Source organism: Ctenopharyngodon idella, chromosome 18 (genome assembly GCF_019924925.1).
Source record: "Ctenopharyngodon idella isolate HZGC_01 chromosome 18, HZGC01, whole genome shotgun sequence".
Classification (NCBI taxonomy): domain Eukaryota; kingdom Metazoa; phylum Chordata; class Actinopteri; order Cypriniformes; family Xenocyprididae; genus Ctenopharyngodon; species Ctenopharyngodon idella.
In genome coordinates, this window is record NC_067237.1 from 19,142,679 (window position 1) to 19,164,576 (window position 21,898).

Genomic DNA, 21,898 nt, shown 5'->3' on the forward strand with positions numbered 1-21,898 from the left:
AATCATGATTCGGATCGCATGTCAAACCGCCAAACTGCTGAAATCATGTGACTTTGGCGCTCCGAACCGCTGATTCGACACACTGATTCATAACGAAATCGGCCATCACTAAATAAGTCGTTATTTTGTTTTTTTGGCGCACCAAAAATATTCTCGTCGCTTTATAATATTAATATTGAACCACTGTACTCACATGAACTGATTTAAATATGTTTTTAGTACATTAATGGATCTTGAGAGAGGAAATGTCATTGCTGGCTATGCAGGCCTCACTGAGCCATCGGATTTCAACAAAAATATCTTAATTTGCGTTCCGAAGATGAACAAAGGTCTTACGGGTGTGGAACGGCATGAGGGTGAGTAATAAATGACATTATTTTCATTTTTGGGTGAACTAATCCTTTAAACAATTTCAGTAGCATAGTTATAAAAATGAAAGTTTAAAGGCACAATATGTAAGATTTTTGGATTAAAATATCCAAAAACCACTAAAATAATGTTATATATTTTGTTGACTTGTGTCTTACGGGTGTGGATTGGCATGAGGGTGAGTAATAAATGACATTATTTTCATTTTTGGGTGAACTAACCCTTTAAGATTTTCAGACAGAAACAGCTAAATCTGTCTGAAATTAAATTATATTTAACTTTTTATGTATTTATCCTAAGTCTTAGTTATCAAAAAGATCTTTTTTAGAATTTTTTTAAATTATTTATTTTTATTTATTTTTTTTTTTTTTTGTAAAATTACAGTTTTGGGAATAGATGTCTATTTTTTTTTTTATAATATATTATATTGTAAATAGATTTTAGAAAAGACTTTAGAAAACATTTGTTAACAATATATATAATAATATACAGTAATAATATAGTATAATATAATATAAATATATATCTATGCATTTTTTTATATATTGATATTTAATATTAATATCATTTTCCTTCACATTTAAAAACCTACAAGCATATAAAACATCACACTTGTCACAATAACCTTTTTATCTCCCTAAAATTAGATAATTTAATATTAAATATTGTTATGATTGTATTAGTAATGCATATCCACTTTCTTTTGGATTATTGGACATTATAACTTGGGTAGAGTGCATATTCCACAGAGCAAAAACAAGCATCTCAGCCCAATACTTTGCCATTTAGCTGCTCCTATATTTGGTCTGTCCTTCTCTAGAACCAAATGACACTGACACGTCGAGTGTGTTTCCATAAATGGCAGGTTAGGGATAAAAAAAGGAAGCCGATATGTAGGCCAGAAATTGACTGGTGGCTACAGAAAATGCCATTTTGCTGCTGTCACCTAGAGAGAATTCAGGGAACATAATTGCATTTTTAGCTCCTATGGCCTCTTAAGTGAAAAGCTATTAGCTCTAGCTGGGCTGGCCTACTTTGAGAAGTTAAAGACAAGCATGTCGCTCTTTACTCGTGGGACACTTGTTGCACTGAAGGTGAGAAGAGCCAAGTACCAGATTGGGACTGGATTGATTTATGAATAGAAAATGTGACACTGGTGCTTTAGTCCTCACAAGGAAGCTCGGTAACACTTTAGATTAGGGAACAGATTATGGATAGTTTTTTTCCTCAATAAACTCCTAATTTATGCTTATTGATAGTAAGTAAGGTAGTTGTTGTAGTGTTTATGTTTGGGGCAGGATTAAGGGATGTAGAATATGGTTATGCAGAATAAGACATTAATATGTGCTTTATAAGTACTAATAAACAGCCAATATCCTTGTAATATACATGCTAATAAGCAACTAGTTAACAGTGAATATGTGTTCCCCAATCTAAAGTATTACCGGAAGCTCTTGTCTTAAACAACCATATAAATATATTTTGAATTTACTCTTTCCATTCCATTAAAATCTAGTCTATGAGGTCTAAATGCATAATTATATAAAGTAGCATCTGTGTTTGTAACATTATATGACTGTGAGACAGATGTTAGGACCAGAGAGACAGACGTCTGGGTGTGTTGCAGTCTCTTTTTTCCCCTAACTCAACAGCTTTTGACACAGCGGTTTGCTTTAGGACATCTCTTCCCAAAACAACAATCCTGTTCTCAATTCAATCCCTGCTCTGCAAACAGAAAGCTCATTTTAACCAAATCAAAGAGAATATTTAGCATGTTTTGAGAGAGTGTTAAATCCACATACTTTTTTTTTTTTTTGTCTCCTACTGTGAAACGTTTCATGTTGCACATCTGTGTCCTTTATTACAGACAAATAGTGTAAGATTTAACCTTTAATGAATCATTTACATAATCAAACACAAATGTTCATGTTAATGGAATAAATGAGGTCTTTTCTCTTACTGTTTGGCTTCATATCCTGGTTGCAGGTATCTCGTCTTCCTGCAGATCAAAAGAGATCTGTACCACGGTCGTCTCCTCTGCAAAACATCTGACGCGGCCTTATTGGCAGCTTACATCTTACAAGGTAAAGTAGAAGGAAAGCTTAATACCTAATACAAAAGCTGTGTGATGACTACCATTCAAAAATTTGGTGTCAGTAAGATTTCTTTTTACATAAATTAATACTAATATTCAGCAAAGATGCATTAAATTGATCAAAAGTGACAGTAAAGACTTTTACATTGTTACAATTTCTGTTTTAAATAAATGTTATTTTAAACTTTCTATTCATCAGAGTCCTGAAAAAAAGTATGTTTCTTTAGAAATATTAAGCAGCACAACTGTTTTCAACATTGATAATAATCAGAAATGTTTCTTGAGCAGCAAATCAACATATTAGAATGATTTCTGAAGGATCACGTGACACTGAAGACTGGAGTAATGATGCTGAAAATTCAGCTTTGCCGTCACAGGAATAAATGATATTTTACAATATATTAAAATAGAAAACATTTATCTTAAATTGTAACGTTTTAGAATTTAACTGTTTTTACTCTATTTGTGATCAAATAAATGCAACTTTGATGACCATAAGATTCTTAAAAACTCATACCAACCCCAAACTTTACAACGAGTATATACTGTACTTTTATGCATTTCTAAGGTCGAAAAAGTAGGGGTCAATTCAAGTAAGCTCGAATTCACCCTATAATTATTTTTTATTATTACATAATTAACATATATTTATTTCTAATAGGGATGCACCAGTGTATATGCAATCAAAACGGGGAGGAAACATGTGTCAGACTGCAACTCATACTGTGTGTGAAGAAAATGACTCTTGTGGTGAATTTATGGCTGTCAAAATTAATGGGACAATGATGCATTAACAAAAAAAAGTGACTCTATTTCACCCTATAATGTTAATACAAGTTATAGCACAAAAACATGCATGAACATTAGAAAGTATGTTGAAAGATACAGTAAAACTTACTGAAATGCATCATGTCTCATGTACTTGCTCAGACAGTGTTTCAAATGTGGAAAGACGTCAGTAAACTACTGTACCTTATGTGCAACTGAGTTGTATACAAACATATAAGCTTTTATTTGAGTGTAATTATTAAATAGCATTTGAATATAATAGTTTGGGCTGTTTTGTTCATTTTAACCTCTAATATTATAGTAATGTACCAAATGAGAGGGTTCCCTGTATAGTTTACAGCATTATTTGAGAGAGATGTTTTTTCCTAAAAAGAAAATCAAACTATTGGTATCGGCAGATATTATTCTGAATTATCGGCTGAGAAATTTAGTATCAGTGCATCACTAATTTCTAATATAAAATACTGGAAACTTAGAAAAAAAAAATTGGCACACTTTTTTTTCTTAAAGTGCCAACATTATTTTTCAAGACCAAAATAAATTATTTTAAATATTTTATCTCGCAGGTACTTGTATTTGGGTATTTGGTCATAGTAGTCTACAGAGATTGAGGTTTAGTCACATGAGAAGGAAAAATAGCGACTTAGAGGTCGGGATGTACAGTAATGTTCTTTGACAGGTTGATCAGGGGCATGTTTTAGATGACTGTTGAATTAAAGATGCACTATTCCATCACAGAGCAATGGTCAGGACTCAGAGAGGCTTATGGGTACCAATCAGAGGCGGCGTATAAGCTGCGAATGCTCTGCGCAACAAAGCCATTTTGAGAGAGTTTGTGGACTCGCTAATTAATCTTAACACTATAAATAACTACAAAATCCCTTGTCATTTGAGGTGTAACATAAAGCTTTCATAATAACATGTTGTTAATACATATGTAACTGTCCGTCATTTATTTGTTTGCCAAACGACTGTAATTTTCTTCAAATCTGTGCCAGTTATGGAGGGTTTTGGGCAAACAGATTCACAGCAGTTTTGGCGCCTATGCTCTGTTGTTTTGCATCATCATCATTGTTCCACATTCTCATTGGTTTGCTGGCATATGGGGGATTTTCATAGCATATTCTTTATAGAGAAATTTATCTTATACGCAAACTTGTAAACTGTTGCACTCAGCATACCCGGTTAAAGAAGTCAGCGCTCACCACTGGTACCAACTGCAGAAGCAAACAGCATATTAAATATGCTCCTACTATATGCTAATCCACAAAACTCCTGTGAAGAACATATGGCTCCCAACACTTCCTCTCACAGGACATGTTCATTAAGATAACACGTTAACTTAGCATGGCCATATGTGAGCTAAAACGCACGGTTGCACGATGAAAGATTGATTTACGTGTCTGCTTCACTGCTGAGGTTGGACACTATGAATGGTTGCATGATGAAAGATTGATTTTATGACTACTTTGCAGCTGAGATTGGAGACTACGACCCAGGAAAGCATCCAGAGGGCTACAGCTCCAAGTTCCAGTTCTTCCCCAAGCACTCAGAGAAACTGGAAAGAAGGATTGCAGAGATCCACAAGACAGAGTTAATGTATGTGTAACCTTTCCCCTCCTTTTTTTGTGTATGGCTTAGGAATTATGGAAAAGTCTCTTTTCTCTCGTGTGTTTCTGTGCTTCACTGCTGAGGGTGATGGGTACGGAGCCCCGCACATGACATACAGGAAAAAAGTAAATAGTGTGATTTACTATTTTGTTTCCTCGATTTATAAATCGTGCCCACCATTTACTATTTCCTTCCCTAGATTTGCTAAATCGTGTGGATGATTTACTATTTCGTTCCCTCGATTTGCTAAATCGTGCACATGATTTACTATTTCGTTCCCTCGATTTGCCAAATCGTGCGCACTGATTTACTATTTCGTTTCCTCGATTTGCTAAATCGTGCGGATGATTTACTGTTTCGTTCCCTCGATTTGCTAAATCGTGCGCACCATTTACTATTTCCTTGCCTCGATTCGCTAAATAATGCGCACCATTTACTATTTCCATCCCTCGATTCGCTAAATCGTGCGCACCATTTACTATTTCGTTCCCTCAATTTGCTAAATCGTGCACATGATTTACTATTTAGTTCCCTCGATTTGCCAAATCGTGCACATGATTTGCTATTTAGTTCCCTCGATTTGCCAAATCGTGTGCACTGATTTACTATTTCGTTTCCTCGATTTGCTAAATCGTGCGGATGATTTACTGTTTCGTTCCCTCGATTTGCTAAATCGTGCGCACCATTTACTATTTCCTTGCCTCGATTCGCTAAATAATGCGCACCATTTACTATTTCCATCCCTCGATTCGCTAAATCGTGCGCACCATTTACTATTTCCTTCCCTCGATACGCTAAATCGTGCGCACTGATTTACTATTTCGTTCCCTCGATTTGCTAAATCGTGCACATGATTTACTATTTAGTTCCCTCGATTTGCCAAATCGTGCGCACTGATTTACTATTTCGTTTCCTCGATTTGCTAAATCGTGCGGATGATTTACTGTTTCATTCCCTCGATTTGCTAAATAATGCGCACCATTTACTATTTCCATCCCTCGATTCGCTAAATCGTGCGCACCATTTACTATTTCCTTTCCTCGATACACTAAATCGTGCGCACTATTTACTATTTCGTTCCCTCGATTCGCTAAATCTTGCGCACTATTTACTATTTCCTTCCCTTGATTTTCTAAATTGTGCGCACTATTTACTAATTCATTCCCTCGATTTACTAAATCATGCCCACAATTTAACCTTCTATTCTTTTCCTGCATGTCATGTTCAGGGCTCCATAGATTGGGGTTAGTGACTGCTAACAGATTTTCTATACAAAATCAATAACACTTTACAATAGGGTTCAATTCGTTAACATTGGCATTGGGTGACTAGTATTTTTTTATGTCTTTACTGCCAATTGTGATCTATTGTGATCTATTTAATGCATCCTTGCTGAATAAAAGTATTAATTAATTAATTTATTTTTTTAAATCTTATTGACCCTAATCTTTTAAATGGTTAAATTAACATTAACCTTGTTTAATAAATGCTTTAAATTTTTTGTTCAGTTAAATTTTTTAATTATAATGTCTAGTAAATATATTTTTAAATGCCTTCATCCATTGATGGATGAACCAATGAACTAGACATAAAGACTTATTTAGTTGACCTTGTGTGCTCACTACAGTACTTTGAGGTGGTGAAATTGTCTCCTTTTATGGTTGTCTCTTTCTATCATAAACACACGCATTCACACACTTACTCACGCTATGTGTCATTAGAGTAAAATCTCAGCCCTCAGTATTGTAGGTCAGATCTGTTGACTCTTTACTATGACACAAAGCCGTAGGCCATCTCTGAGCTAACAGCACTTTCTCTCCACCGATACATGAACAAGACCAGTTAGCTCACCGAGTGCCCTTGCTGATAAACTGCCTAACAATCATGAGTTTAGTGATGGATTTAGTCTATTAATTAGTTGCTGGTTTGTAATGTGTGTTTGGAAGCTGTTGAATATTCAAATATGGGAGGCATATGAACATAAAGCATTTTGACTGCTACATTTTGGAAGTTATGGTCCATCCAACCAAACTAGATGATCCACCAAACAGGAGCATGATTACTGCTGCCCTCTGGTGGTGTGACTGTTCTATGATGAGAGACACTTCATCAGTCTTAATATGGAAATTATGTTGGGATTTGGGAATGTAGAGTGAAGATGTCTGTTTAGATCTTCAGAATGATCCAGTAAGTCAGTCCTGATGTCTGTAAATAATCACTTTCTCACAACGCTAAGGGTCGCTTTTCTTCTCTGATTTGTATTGAAATACAAGGCAGGCGGTCTTGTTGCATTAGGGTCTTGAATGTTGAATGGCCGGTGCTGAATAAAGCATGAATCCGTAAGAGGTTTCCTGGAGTGATGATACTTGAACTGTCTGGTCGGTTTGGTTTTGCTTTCTATTTAGTGGCTGCTAATCGATGTCGTTCAAGTGTAAAGTGTCAAAATAGATGCGTTTATTCACATTCACATCAACATTGTTTCTTGACAGATTGTTTTATTTATTTTTTTTATTTTTATTTTTTACGTTGCAATGATTTTCTACTTTCCAGGATATGTACAAAACCACTAAGACTGTGGATTCAATCCAATACCAGTAGCACCAACTATTAAATTAATTATAATGAATGAATTTCCCTTACAAAAATAAGTATACATTATGTTAATTTCATTAAGTATACTTAAGTAAAGTTCAAGTACATTTTAAGTATACTTTATATAGTAAGTATACTAATATCAATGTACTAGTAGTATACTTGGAAGTGTACTATTTCAGTACTACTTGGTACTAAATTGTCCCACTTTTTGTGTATGAAAGAATACATTTAAGTATATTTAAAGTGTAACAGTAGTAAACTAGTTTACCTTGTTTTTCATTTGTACTGCAACTATTGTACAAGTGAACTTATAGATATACAGATAGTTTACTAGTTATATACTTGTAGCACATTTTTTAGTTTATGAAAGTACACTTTGAAGTATACTCTCAGTAAATACTAGTTTAGTAGTTTTATACTGCAAGTATACTTGTTTAAGTGAACTAAACATCATACAGTTTACCATTAACTTTATAAATACTAGTTCCCATTTAGGTATTGATTTTTATACTTGAAACAAACCTTTAACTGTACTTTAAGTAGATTTGAAGTATGTATACTACCAGTGGACTACACAAAAAATCACATACTCAGAATTAGGAAATAAGAACTAGGAATCTGTTTTCTTTATAAATCAATATTTTCATACAATGTAAGTTTATAAGACAGTATGTAAAACTATTTGGAAAAAAAAGTATTTACTAGGCTACTCAATCAAAAGAATAAACACAACTGCAAGCCAAGTACACTTAGAATACTTAATTATACTTTTAAGTATATCTCAATCAAAATTGTATTGGCCAAATATACTTAGGCTTTTCTGTCAGTATCAGTCAAGTGTACTTAAGTGTATTTTTAAGTATATTTCTGAGAAGTACATAAAAATGAGAGATGTTTGAGAGAAGCACGCTTGAATAAATGTCTTTTTTGTAAGGGGTACTGTATTCGGTGACTCTGATGTGCTGTTGAATGACAGATTTTTTTAATGTGTTGTTTTGCAGAGGTCAAACTCCAGAGACAGCTGAGCTGAAGTTCCTGCAGAAAGCACAAATGCTTGAAACATACGGCGTGGATCCTCATCCGTGCAAGGTTAGATGGCTCTATCTGACGCATTTATAGCTTGCATCCAGAAGTTATTGTGTACTGTAGTTGCTCAAACTTTTTCAAACCAAGGACCCTTTCATAATGCCAGAGAGACAGAAAGTCTCAAGAAGCCAGTCAGTGCGATTTCAACTTCATATAAAAAAGTTTCATTGCTTAATTCCTGGTGTTGTACTTCACTACCCATAATCCTGAAGAAAGATCCACCAACCAGAGAACTTAATCAACTTTGTGAATGATGAATGGATTTTTTTGTACTGTATATACTGTATTGTATATACAAAAAGTGTTCAAAAGTTTGGGGTCAGTAAGATTTTTTTTAAGAAATAATTTTTTTAGCAAAGATGCATTAAATTGATCAAATGTTTTACAGTGTAGACATTTATAATTTTATTTCTATATTTCTATATATATATATATATATATATATATATATATATATACAACCCGAATTCTGGAAAAGTTGGGACGTTTTTGTAAATTTTAATAAAATAAAACTAAAAGACTTTCAAATCACATGAGCCAATTTTTTTTTTTCACAATAGATAACATAACAAATGTTTAAACTGAGAAATTTTACAGTTTTATGCACAAAATGAGCTCATTTCAAATTTGATGCCTGCTACAGGTCTCAAAATAGTTGGGACGGGGGCATGTTTACCATGGTGTAGCATCTCCTCTTCTTTTTAAAACAGTTTGAAGATTTCTGGGCATCGAGGTTATGAGTTTCTGGAGTTTTGGTGTTGGAATTTGGTCCCATTCTTGCCTGATATAGGTTTCCAGCTGCTGAAGAGTTCGTGGTCGTCTTTGATATATTTTTCATTTAATGTTGCTCTAAAATCTTTAAATACCTTTCAGCATTCATAGTGCCTTCCAAAACATGTAAGCTGCCCATACCATCAGAGATGCTGGCTTTTGAACTGAACACTGATAACACGCTGGAAGGTCTCCCTCACACTGTCCGCGATTTCCAACAAGAATGTCAAATTTGGACTTGTCTGAGTGGACACTATTCCACTTTGAAACAGTCCATTTTAAATGAGCCTTGGCCCACAGGACACGACGGCGCTTCTGGACCATGTTCACATATGGCCTCCTTTTTGCGTGATAGCGCTTTAGTTGGCATCTGCAGATGGCACGGCGGATTGTATTTACCAACAGTGTTTTCTGGAAGTATTCCTGGGCCCATTTAGTAATGTCATTGACACAATCATGCTGATGAGTGATGCAGTATCGTCTGAAAGCCTGAAGACCACGGGCATCCAATAAAGGTCTTCGGCCTTGTCCCTTACGCACAGAGATTTCTCCAGTTTCTCTGAATCTTTTGATGATGTTATGCACTGTAGATGATGAGATTTGCAAAGCCTTTGCAATTTGACGTTGAGGAACATTGTTTTTAAAGTATTCCACAATCTTTTTACGCACTCTTTCACAGCTTTACCCATCTTTACTTCTGAGAGACTCTACCTCTCTAAGACATCCCTTTTATAGCTAATCATGTTACAGACCTGATTTTAATTAACCTAAATAGTTGCTAGATGTTCTCCCAGCTGAATCTTTTCAAAATTTCTTGCTTTTTCAGCCATTTGTTGCCCCCATGCCAACTTTTTTGAGACCTGTAGCAGGCATCAAATTTGAAATGAGCTAATTTTGTGCATAAAATTGTAAAATTTCTCAGTTTAAACATTTATGTTATCTGTTTTCTATTGTGAATAAAATATTGGCTCATGTGATTTGAAAGTCTTTTAGTTTTCATTTTATTCAAATTTAAAAAAACGTCCCAACTTTTCCGAAATTCGGGTTGTATATGCTGCATAGAAAATGAATGAATAAAATACATATTGAACCAAGGCCACTAAAATTGTGTACTAAAAAGTTCTTTCAGTGAGGTTTTTTTTTCACAAATTTTTTGACTCCTGTTGAAACATCTACTGTCAGTTTAATCTCAACAGTAAAAGGCCAAAACTACCCGTTTTACTGCTAAACATAAAGTAAGCTTGACACTAAACGTATGAAGGCTCTGTTGTTTATGATCATTTGCTGTACTGTCCTGTATTGAGTCTTCCTACTCAATGTCTGCTTGTTAAGAAACGAAGATGACGTGGTTCTCCTCTGTCGCTGTTCATCACAGGATGTATCTGGGAACCCGGCTTTCCTAGCCTTCACTCCGTTCGGTTTTGTCGTGCTTCAAGGGAACAAGAGAGTCCATTTCCTCAAATGGTGAGTGACTAATACTCGCCTCTTTTCCCTACTGAACTTCTATTGACGTCTTCGGGGCTGAGTAAACACAGACTTGCATACACACATGCATTGTGACGCTGAAAATAATGAGTCATTCTCGCCTAGCGACAGGCTCTGGGTATACAAGTCACAGCTGGTTTTATTATATTGTATTATACGTTCCCAGCCAAAAGGGCCTGACCATCTGCCTCTTTCTTAGCCGTTAGAGCAGACAGGTGTCCAATTATCCTTCACCAGCTCTCCATCCAGAGGGCATGTTTAAAGTCATCTCGGCACAACAAGTCTGTGAGGGCTGGCCATATGAAGAGAAGAGAAAAGCATAAAATACTGAACCATTGTGTCCTTTGTCTCAGTGTCCCTGGGTTTTGTTTTATGTGGTTCAATCTGTAGAGAATGTATACTTCACAATTAAAGCAAGAGTGAAGAAAAAGTGCAGAATTTATTTGTTCTGTGTGTTTATTTGTGAGAAAAACAGCAGGAACAGAATATTACACTTTATAGAGTGTCTTGTTCATTTCAATTAATTAAAATGAACTCATATAATACAATTTGAAAAAAATTTGTCAACTTAATTTCATTTGTGTAATTTCATGCTTTTGTGTTGAGACTTTATGAATAATACAGGATAATTATGTTTTTTTTTGTTTTGTTTTTTTTTAACGGTAACATTGTTGTCTGTGTAGTTTATATATTTATTTCATGACTTCACCTGCCCATTCAGTCTTGATGGTTAATCGTAAACGAACTTGGCTTGCTGTCCGCGGAGGAGGCTCGAACCCGAAGCTAGGCATCGAGCTCCGAGTTAAACCCCCCCTACAGAACTGCGTGTAGGAAGAAAGAGAGAATTAGAGGAGGAGGAGGGTTGCCGGACAAATTTGTGGATGGGATGACACGGTGTTTGCAGCTTATTTAGTATGCACGTAATGATGATTGACAGGACTGAATGTTTAGGCTCCTTCCGAACCTACAGTTGGAAGTTCATATATTATATTATATTTGTGTGTGTGTGTATAATACACTACAATACAACATATATTTACATTTTTATAAAATGTGAGTTATATATATTTACAATGTAATTAATTATATAGATTTATACATTGATAATTATGTATGTTTTACTGTAATGTCATTTTCTATGTAGTTTATGTGTGTAGATAGATAGATAGATAGATAGATAGATAGATAGACTGTAAACCCTAACGCTCAAAATAATTCATTGGTTTGAGTAGGACAAACTTAAATTAAATTAGTTCAGTCAAATTAACTTTTATGAGTATTCAGATCTTTCTTTTTATTTCGAGTTCACAGAACTGACATATTTCAAGTAAACTGAACTGTTTCATTGCTTTAAGTTTTATCAACTCATTTCTTTTCATTTAAATTAACTTTAACTGAAGTTTAACTGAAAATGGGCTGGGATTCCCAGGATGCTTTGCCCATGGCACTCGAAACGGGAGAGTAAATGCTAAAATTAAGTGTTATATAATGTTTTTTGTTCAAGATTAATGTTAAGTGGGAGATTTAATAGTGATTAATGTTTTGTTATGTTAATTTAGAAGAGTTTCTGTTAATGTGGGTGAGTTACCATCATGGTGACAAGTAGTCAAGTACTTGGTTTGAGAGCAGTATGTTAAATGTTTTATATTGCTGTACTCATTCAGAAAGTGTTATACAATGCTATTGCTAACATGTTAGCAAATTAACAAGTTAGCATTTTCTGCATTATCTAGTTATAGCTAGCTAAGTTTCCACTAATAAAAATTACATTGAGAGTACATGATAATCTTAAGTTAAATGTATTAGTTACTCCAGTGGTTCCCTAACTTTTTGGAGTGGAGTACCCCCTGAGGCATTCACCATCCTTCTGCGTACCCCCTCTCTTCCACTTGCACCTTTTCCATTAAGGGAAAATATTTGCCCCCTAAATTGACTTTCCAGTGCATTTATTATATTTATAAACACCTTTACATTAATAATGTTTTAAATAATAATAAAAAAGATGTTCAAAAGAGAAATATGCAATGATGGTAAAAACGTGAAAAGTGATTCTTTTACATACTAAAACCGCCAGTAGGTGGCGGTAAGTCTTAATGCGTGAGTCACCGAGTCATTCTGTCATTCAGTAACGAAGCAAGTGGCTGTATTTATAAATGAATCATTGAATCAATGACTTTCACGAACGATTCGTTCAAATTCGTTCACGAAACACCGCTGTGTCTGTTGTAGTTCTGTTGTGGCTTTCGTTGGAACTATTATTTCGAAATTATTGCAAAATAGAGTAAATACTGACAATACTGTGAAGAACATCACTTAATATTACCAGTTTGTTTGCTGAACTGTTGTATAAAATCAATGTCACATTTGCAATCATGTGGATATTTGGATTTGCTTTCTTGCTCGTATAATATTATCAACATTAAAAACAAGAACTCACAAAAGGTATGTTTTGTATCAAGAATTTGAATCTTAAATTGATCTCTATGCACCTCCATGTGTTTTTCATGCTAGTAAGTGCTAAATCTACAGGTACATTGTCGAGAACGGCAGTAATGTAGCGCGATCTGCTACAACAGCAGACTGATGGAACCTATCAGCACCCAAATGGATGTAGTCAGTTTGACCGCAAAATATGTGGTATTTTGATTGGATGTCATGTATTTACGACATTGTGCCATGAAATACATGCTCGGTTTAAATATTATTTTAAGATGGGGAAAATGAACGACAAATCTCAGCATTTTGTTTGCGTACCCCTTCCGTCACGTCACATACCCCAATTTGGGAACCACTGGTTTACTCAAATATTTCAATATAAGAACTATTAAAATGTTTGAGTACAAAATAAAAATCTGCCATTTCTGCTAACTTAAACTTTGAATTTCTTAACTTAAAAATTTTGATGTAACTGATTGCCTCAGTTTTTTTGAGTTTTGCCAACTTATTCGAGTTTACAGTGAGACAGATAGATAGATACTGTAGATAGATCGAAAGAAAGAAAGAAAGAAAGATGGCCAATAGACACACACACACAAACGTATAGTTACATAATATACTAATACATAACTACATATAATATCTACATTTTGTAAAATGTATGTATTATGTATATTGTAATACCTCTGTGTATTCTTCCACTTGAACAGGAACGAGGTGACCAAACTGAAGTTTGAGGGAAAGACATTCCATATATATGCAAATCAGAAGGAGGTGAGAACATTAATTATGCCAACATTGGTGAAGTCGAAGATAATTACAACATACCAAATTGTCTTATGATAATGACACGATGTGTGAAACTTTAATAATTCCCTTCAACGGCAGTGCTGTGTCAGTGCACTTTTAATGACTTATTGTTATGCACAGGACAAAAAGATCATCTTGACATACTTTGCACCAACTCCAGAGGCCTGCAAGCACCTTTGGAAATGCGGTGTTGAAAATCAAGCTTTCTACAAGTGAGTTTCTGCACTCCTCCTTTCGTCGCATACATTTGTTTGCTTAGACAGGTGAGACACTTCTGAAAGGGCAACTGCACAATAAACAAGTTCCAGAAATAATTTGTCCCTTTTTGGTTTTTCCAAATTGCTTTCCTCTTCCCAGAGTATATTTGAGACTGGTAAATAAGCTGACTAATAACTAATAATGCAAGACACTTTGGCAAGTGTCCTCTCGACAGTTGCTTCGAGATACCATCACTGTTTTTTACCTCACGGGTCAACTAATGGAACAGCCACGTGCTGAGAATGACCTTTACTGCGCGAGCAATGAGAGATGCGTTCTGCTAGCTCCTCCAGAGGGATGTCCGTGCCCATTTCAGTCACGGATGATTGTACGTGTCCTTGCCCACGCCATGGGAAGTGTTTAAAGCGACCTGCAGCTCAAGACAGACAGCAGTGTTACAGATGAGCGGGCCAGGTTTCTAAAAGGAGAGCCCAGACTCACAAAACTGCTGGTTTTTGTCTTTGTGTTTTATGATGAACGATTTTGGCTAACTGAGGTGACATCTTTGGAACAAGAGTCTGATTCAGCACTCATTATGAAGTGTGGGAAAGCTCAATTTAGGAGAAGGGAATGGTGTAATCACTGATTTGGCAAGGTGCCTTATCAAAACTGAATCTACGTTGTATTCCAAGTCTGACTGGATTCATTCCACTGGGGGAAAGAGAAATGTGTAGCTGTAGTTAAAGTCCCCTAGAGAAGTGGAATTTGTGGCAAGTGAAGGCAGATGATAATTGAAAAGTGGGTTTTATGATTCACATAAAGGCCGTCTTTGGGGAAGGAGATTCCACACCTGCTGATGAAAAGCCTGAATCAAATGTTCACCAGAGACTGTCTGAGTCAGAATACTTTCAGTTTCAGTCACTGAGGGTTAGATGGAAGATATGTGCTAGTCATTGGAGTAGATAGTATGACATAATTTATGACTTTTTAGGTAACACTTTATTTTACAATGTCCTTGTTGCATATGTTACATGTGGTTACTATAGTAATAACTATAAATTATGCATAATTACATGCATCTAACCCTAATCCTAAACCTAACCCTATAGTAAGTGCATGTAGTTAATTATTATTACTAATTAAGAGTAATCCCTTACTTTACTTTTTCAAGGGAAAAGTAATTAAATGACAGTAATTAGATTACTTAGTAATTAATTGCACCCAACACTGAATGTAAAGCGTTTTTTTTTTTTTTTTTTTTTTGTCTGATGCCAGTCAGATTTATGTAACTTTTGAGATAAAAACAAAAGAGTGTAAAATTAATATTAATATTGGAAAGAAATTCTGGATTTTAACTGGATGAATCGTATTTGAAGTCATGCTGTAGCTAATACACACATACTTGTGTACTCAATGTCATATTTTTGTGTAAAAGAGAAATTCTCCTTAATTCAGAATATGTAGCTTAGAAATAGAGTTGTGCTAGCCTTTTTGTTTTACAAAATGTGTTTTTTCTGCATGTTCAGAGAATCCTTTCTCTCTGCCCCTCCTCAGGTTGGAGAAGTCGAGCCAGGTTCGTACGGTGTCCAGCAGTAACCTGTTCTTCAAGGGGAGTCGTTTCCGCTACAGGTAAGTGCGGACAGACAGACACAGCACGGGTCACTGCCGGTGGACCGCCACAGCCTCAGGGGTCCCTGCTCCAAAAACAGCCTGCTGTCCTCGTCACGGTCACATAGAGGTGACCGCTTTGGAGCCAATGCACCACAACCTGCTGCGGATGGAGCTGTTCACACAGGCCACCTTTAAACACAAGTGTTTACTTATTAACAGCGATTGTAACAGATGAATGGAGCCATTGGGGCAATTAAACAAACAGCACGATCAATTATTATAGTGGGCTCTCAGGCTCAAACACCTAATTAGGAAATTGATAACAGTTATTTTCTCTCTCCTATGTAAGGAGACAGGCAGGATTTTAAGGCAAGGACTCCATTGGGAGTTTTTGGTTAAAGGGAAGTAGTTCAGTCACAGACTGAGAGGCAGAGATTGAGTTAAGAGAGGGGACTCAATAAGGTTAATCTAATTCCTGAGCTTCATGGACTCTAGTAGCAGTGGTCACCATTCCTCACAGTCACAGTTCCCACCAGAATGCCAGCTGTTTGAATGTGACTGGAAACCGTTGCTATTTTATCCTCAGTGGTTGAGCTGTTTTCTTTTGGTTGATTTTGATAGATGAAGCTGAAACAGTCTCAAAAAAGTCTCAGCCAGGGTGTGAAATTAACACCCACCAACAACTGTATATGCAGGTGCTTTTTGCACAGTGGCAGGTAGTTTTGCTCATCTGCCAGCTACTGTGGTGAGTGTCCTGTAACATATTTTCAGTCAGGGAATATTTTAGCATGTATTTTAGCATTTAGCATCTTATATTGAAGATATTTGCTATTTAAGATATTATATTATATTATATTATATTATATTATATTTAGTGCTGTCAAAATTAGCGTTAACGCATGTGATTAATTTTGTCCAGTTTAACGCGTAAAAAATATTTAGCGCAATTAACACAGCATCTGTTTTTTCTGTCATTCTTTGGCTAGTGTTACAATATATGATCACGCTCTTATTCATGCAAATGCTTTTAAACCATTCAAGCATGACAAGACAAAAGAGAACACGGTGTCTGTAATATCAAAGGCCAAAAGGTTCAAAAACACATGAATTTTAACACATCAACAACACGTAAAATACGCATATTTCACACATTAAATATGCGCTGTTTGTGCGTGAAAAATCAGCACGCTAAATATGTGTTGAATACGTGTATTTAATGCACTGATTTTCAAGCGCAAACAACGCGTATTTAACGTGTGAAATACGCATTAATTTTACGTGTTGTTGACGTGTTAAAATTCATGTGTTTTTGGACCTTTTGGCCTTCCATACTGTGAATGTTGTGTCTGTATGACACACATGAAACACAGAAAGATGTGCGCCAGTATCGTGTGCACAGACAGCGAGGCAGAATCGCGCTTGCACAAACAATAACACAGAGAATTATGGCAAAATGCCCGTTTTGTCGAATTTTCTCATAAAAGCAGTCTTAAATGAGTTAAATAGCGTCTTAAATGAACTTAAAGAGTTGTGAGAAAATGAGAAACGCATCATGTTTGGCAGCGGCAGCTCTTAAAGTCACAGCAGCTTAATAAACCAGTTGATGTGATGTCTGTCATTAATGTTAATCAAAGAACAAAGGGAACAGAGAAAATTGTAACTTTAATAAGGATCGAGCTATATTTAAATTATAGTTTTATGCAGTGAAGACTGTAAAGTGTTTGATAACATTATTCAATTTCTGTATATTTCCTACCTGTTAGACAGGTAGGAAGGCCACAGGTAAATATGACATTTATTATAATGGGTTTATGTGAAGATTGTTCACTTAAATTAAAAGTCGTTATAAAGCCTAATAAATGTTGAAATGTATAGCTTTCAGTTATACTGTAATGTTGAATGTCTATAATTAATGTTAAAAAAAATCATTAATTCATCATTAATTCAAAATCATCAAAATCACATTTTCACATCAGTAGCTTTATTAGTATCAGTGACGCTGGCCTTCATTCATAAAAAGATGCCATTACAACAGATATTTAAAATATACTATCTTTATGTTGTTTTTGCATTAATTTGGAGAGTAACTGTGAAATTATTACAATATAAAAATATTAAAAACGGCAATGTTTTTAATCGCGATTAATCACGATTAATGACAGAAAAAATGTGTGATTAGTTAATTTTTTTAATCGATTGACCGCACTAATTATATTATATTATATTAATTTTAGTTTTTGGTTACGATGTGAATACAAAGAGAACAATATTTTAGATATTTGGGGTGATTATAATATAATTTTTGGTTACAATGTGAATATATGGGCATTTAAGTTGATTACGAAATATTATGAACAAATAAATTTTTCTATAGCAGGGATAAAACTGGACACATTTTTGTAAATCGTTTTTGTTTCATTTCAGTGGAAGAGTAGCCAAAGAGGTAATGGAGCAGAGTGCAAAAATTAAACGGGAACCTCCAGAAATACATAGGTATGCATGAGTGCCCATGTGTGGCAGTGTTAACTCTACTCTGAAAAATGCCGGGTTGTTTCAACCCATTTTTGGGTCAAATATGGACAAACCCAAACGTTGGGTTTAAAAAATTAATTAAAAAATTTAAACCAATGGTCCGGATTGTGCATATTTGACCCAAACATGAGTTGAAACAACCCAGCATTTTTTAGAGTGTATAATTGCTTACACTGGGTCATGTTTTTTTAATGGCGTCACATGTGTGCATGCATGACAGTAAGACTGACTGATATCTGTAGTTGTAGGACATACTGTAATATGATAAATGGGGTTGTTGATGCAGTACTGTATGTGTATGTGGTCACAGGGCTGGCCTGGTGCCCAGCAGAAGCTGCCCATCCATCACACACGGGCCACGGCTGAGCAGTGTCCCGCGCACCCGTCGGAGAGCTGTACACATATCCATCATGGAAGGTGAGAGTCCAGTTCAGCCCATTAACCTGATTTCAGCTCAGCTGAAACCACAGGCAGACCGCTAAATGTCAAATCACTGAATGGTTTGTAATAACATTAAAATACTGTAGGAAATAGCCAACCTATAGTTTATGAACATATAATTATAAAAAGAGAAAATAATTTCACACAATTTTTTTAATTAAATTGTAATTAATTATATATTTTTATGGAATTATACATTTTTATATATGCCTGTGCATATATACATACATATATATATATATATATATATATATATATATATATATGCACATGCATACTCACAAAAGTTGAAAAGTTGACCGCACGCAGTAATATGAGGCAGGACCAGCCGTCACTCAGAGGAGTGGGGATGCAGGTGCTCCTGTCAATCACAGCACTCTATTTCTGTGCCAGCTGTGTACAGTCAGTACTAACACTTCCCTGTGGCACCAGCTGTACCATCTTGTCCCACCCATCAAAGGCTTACCGGTGTCCCCTGCCCACCCCTTCATTCTGGGTCTCATCTAATGAGCCTGACTGTTAGACTAGCATCACAACAGAGCACTGCCCACATGAGCACATAGACGAAGTGCAGTTAAATCCCTGGTCACTGTATCCTCTCTGCAACACTGAAAAGACCATCTTAAGATGTTGTGAAGAGCTCTTGTCTGTAGTGCGAACGGCTCAGAGAGCTGGGGAGGATAAAGTCAACTGTCCTACATGTGCTGACTGTGAGTCTTCAAGGAGTATTAATACCCTCATCTGAAAATAGACAGGGCCTTTCTCGCCATTTAAGTCACTGGCTGAGGAAGGGAGGAGGTGAGAGGTCTGGGTGGGGTAGGATTTGCCACCGCTGTCTTGGGTGCCTTCTTTGTCGTTTACCAGCACAGCCAAGCCTTTACCCAGCAGCCCACGGTGGAAAGAGGGCACCGGTAACAGGGTTTGTACTTGGTCACACGCTCTCTGAAGAAGTACGCCAGCTGCAGACGTTCACTTTTTGGAGATAAACATGGTGAAGTGCCTAATCCGCATCACCACGCGGGTGAACGTCCACCTGCGCATGATCAACCACTGCTATCGGGATGTAAAGGTTCGGGTGCTGAGTTTGGGGCCTCGAATGCTGGGAAAGGCCCTTGGTGTGCTGCCCCTTTACCCAGCCCTCACGGGGCAGCAGGACCAGCTGCGGGCATCACCTTTGCCCATGACTTCACCGTCTTATGCAGTGCCCACAACAGGTTTAGGTAAAGTCTAATGTGTTTTTGTTTGTGTACCAGAAGCTTGATTGGTTGTTTTTATTCTATTTTTCTGAAGGTCTTTTCAGTACGGTATATTTTATTTCTGCTTTGTTATGATGAAATTGGATTAGGTGGATTAGAATAGAAAAAGGCAGGTAATGGACTTTCTGTTGGTGTTGCTGCAGTGGTGTTTGTTTTCAGCATAAAAAGCTCTTTGAGGTGTTTAATTCTGTAGAACATACATTACCATTCAAAAGTTTGGGGTCAGTGAAATTTTTTAAAGAAATAAATGCTTTTAATTGATCAGAAGTGACAGTAAATACATTTGAACTATTTCTTAAAGAATCCTGAATAAAAATGTATCACGGTTTCCGCAAAAATATTAAGCAGCGCAACTGTTTTCAACATTGGTAATAATAAATGTTTCTTGAGCATCAAATCAGCATATCAGAATTATTCTGTACAGTCAAGTGACTCTGAAGACCTGAAATGACACTGACTGCTGAAAATTCAGCTTTGCCATCACAGGAATAAATGACATTTAAATATATTAAAATGGAAAACAGTCATTTTAAACTGTAATAATACTTCGCAGTTTTACTTTTTGACCAAATAAATGCAACCTTGGTAAGATAGATTTCAAAAACATTAAAAAAAAATCACACCACTCCAAACTTTTGAATGATAGTGTACATTTTTTAAATAAACAGTTTAAAGGATTAGTTCACTTCAGAATTAAAATTTCCTGATAATTCCATGAGATGTTTGTCTTTCTTTCTTCAGTTGAAAAGAAATTAAGTTTTTTGAGGAAAACATTCCAGGATTTTTCTCCATATAGTGGACTTCAGCAGTTACCAAAGGGTTGAAGGTCCAAAATGCAGTTTCATTGCAGCTTCAAAGAGCTCTACATGATCCCAGACGAGGAATAAGGGTCTTATCTAGCAAAACCTTTTGCCATTTTCTAAAAAAATATAAAAAATGATATACTTTTTAACCACAAATGCTCGTCTTGCACTGCTCTGCGATGCGCCACGCATTATGTAATCACGTTGGAAATGTCACGCGTGACGTAGACGGAAGTATCGAGCATATGTTTACAAAGTGAATGACAACGAATGTCAACAAAACAACGATGTCGGACGATTTTGAAGTTGTAGGAGAAAATGAGAGTTTTTCGCCCTACCGCGGTACTTCCGCCTACGTCACGCGTGACCTTTCCAACGTGATTACGTAATGCGTGACGCATCGCAGAGCAGTGCAAGATGAGCATTTGTGGTTAAAAAGTATATACATTTTTATTTTTTTTAGAAAATGACCGATCGTTTCGCTAGATAAGACCCTTATTCCTCATCTGGGATCATGTAGAGCCCTTTGAAGCTGCATTGAAACTGCAATTTGGACCTTCAACCCGTTGTACCCCAGTGAAGTCCACTGTATGGAGAAAAATCCTGGAACGTTTTCCTCAAAAATCTTAATTTCTTTTCAACTGAAGAAAGAAAGACATAAACATCTTGGATGACATGGGGGTGAGTAAATATATAACTATTCATTATAGTATAATATAAAATAATATAATAACTATTCATTGTTTAACTATCCAGGCTAATGATTTATTCAAAGAGTAATTTGAGTCAATCAATGAGATGTGTGGATTGAAGATACTCTACCTTACTAAAAACATTTGGTCATTGACAGAAGCTGATCTCTTCTCAAGAAAAGGCTCTTCATATATCCTGATCATAATAAACAGAGCATGTTAGAAGTTTGAAAGTTGTAGAAGCATTTCTGGGTGTTCATTAATCCACAGTCTACAAATAGAAGACTATCACTGTTACTAATCTTTTGAGTAGTAAAA

The 21,898-nt window shown here is 35.8% G+C and overlaps 1 protein-coding gene across 1 annotated transcript in view; it reads left to right on the forward strand.

The window, feature by feature from the left end:
• Positions 1-21,898, forward strand: part of LOC127499508 (FERM domain-containing protein 5) — a 124,211-nt gene that overhangs the window by 93,859 nt on the left and 8,454 nt on the right. Inside the window, exons 5-13 of the mRNA XM_051869869.1 lie at positions 2,356-2,453; positions 4,729-4,852; positions 8,461-8,548; positions 10,692-10,780; positions 13,948-14,011; positions 14,168-14,259; positions 15,800-15,874; positions 18,281-18,349; positions 18,699-18,805. Of these exons, the coding sequence (XP_051725829.1) occupies positions 2,356-2,453; positions 4,729-4,852; positions 8,461-8,548; positions 10,692-10,780; positions 13,948-14,011; positions 14,168-14,259; positions 15,800-15,874; positions 18,281-18,349; positions 18,699-18,805 (806 nt within the window). The remainder of the gene's footprint in view (positions 1-2,355; positions 2,454-4,728; positions 4,853-8,460; positions 8,549-10,691; positions 10,781-13,947; positions 14,012-14,167; positions 14,260-15,799; positions 15,875-18,280; positions 18,350-18,698; positions 18,806-21,898) is intronic.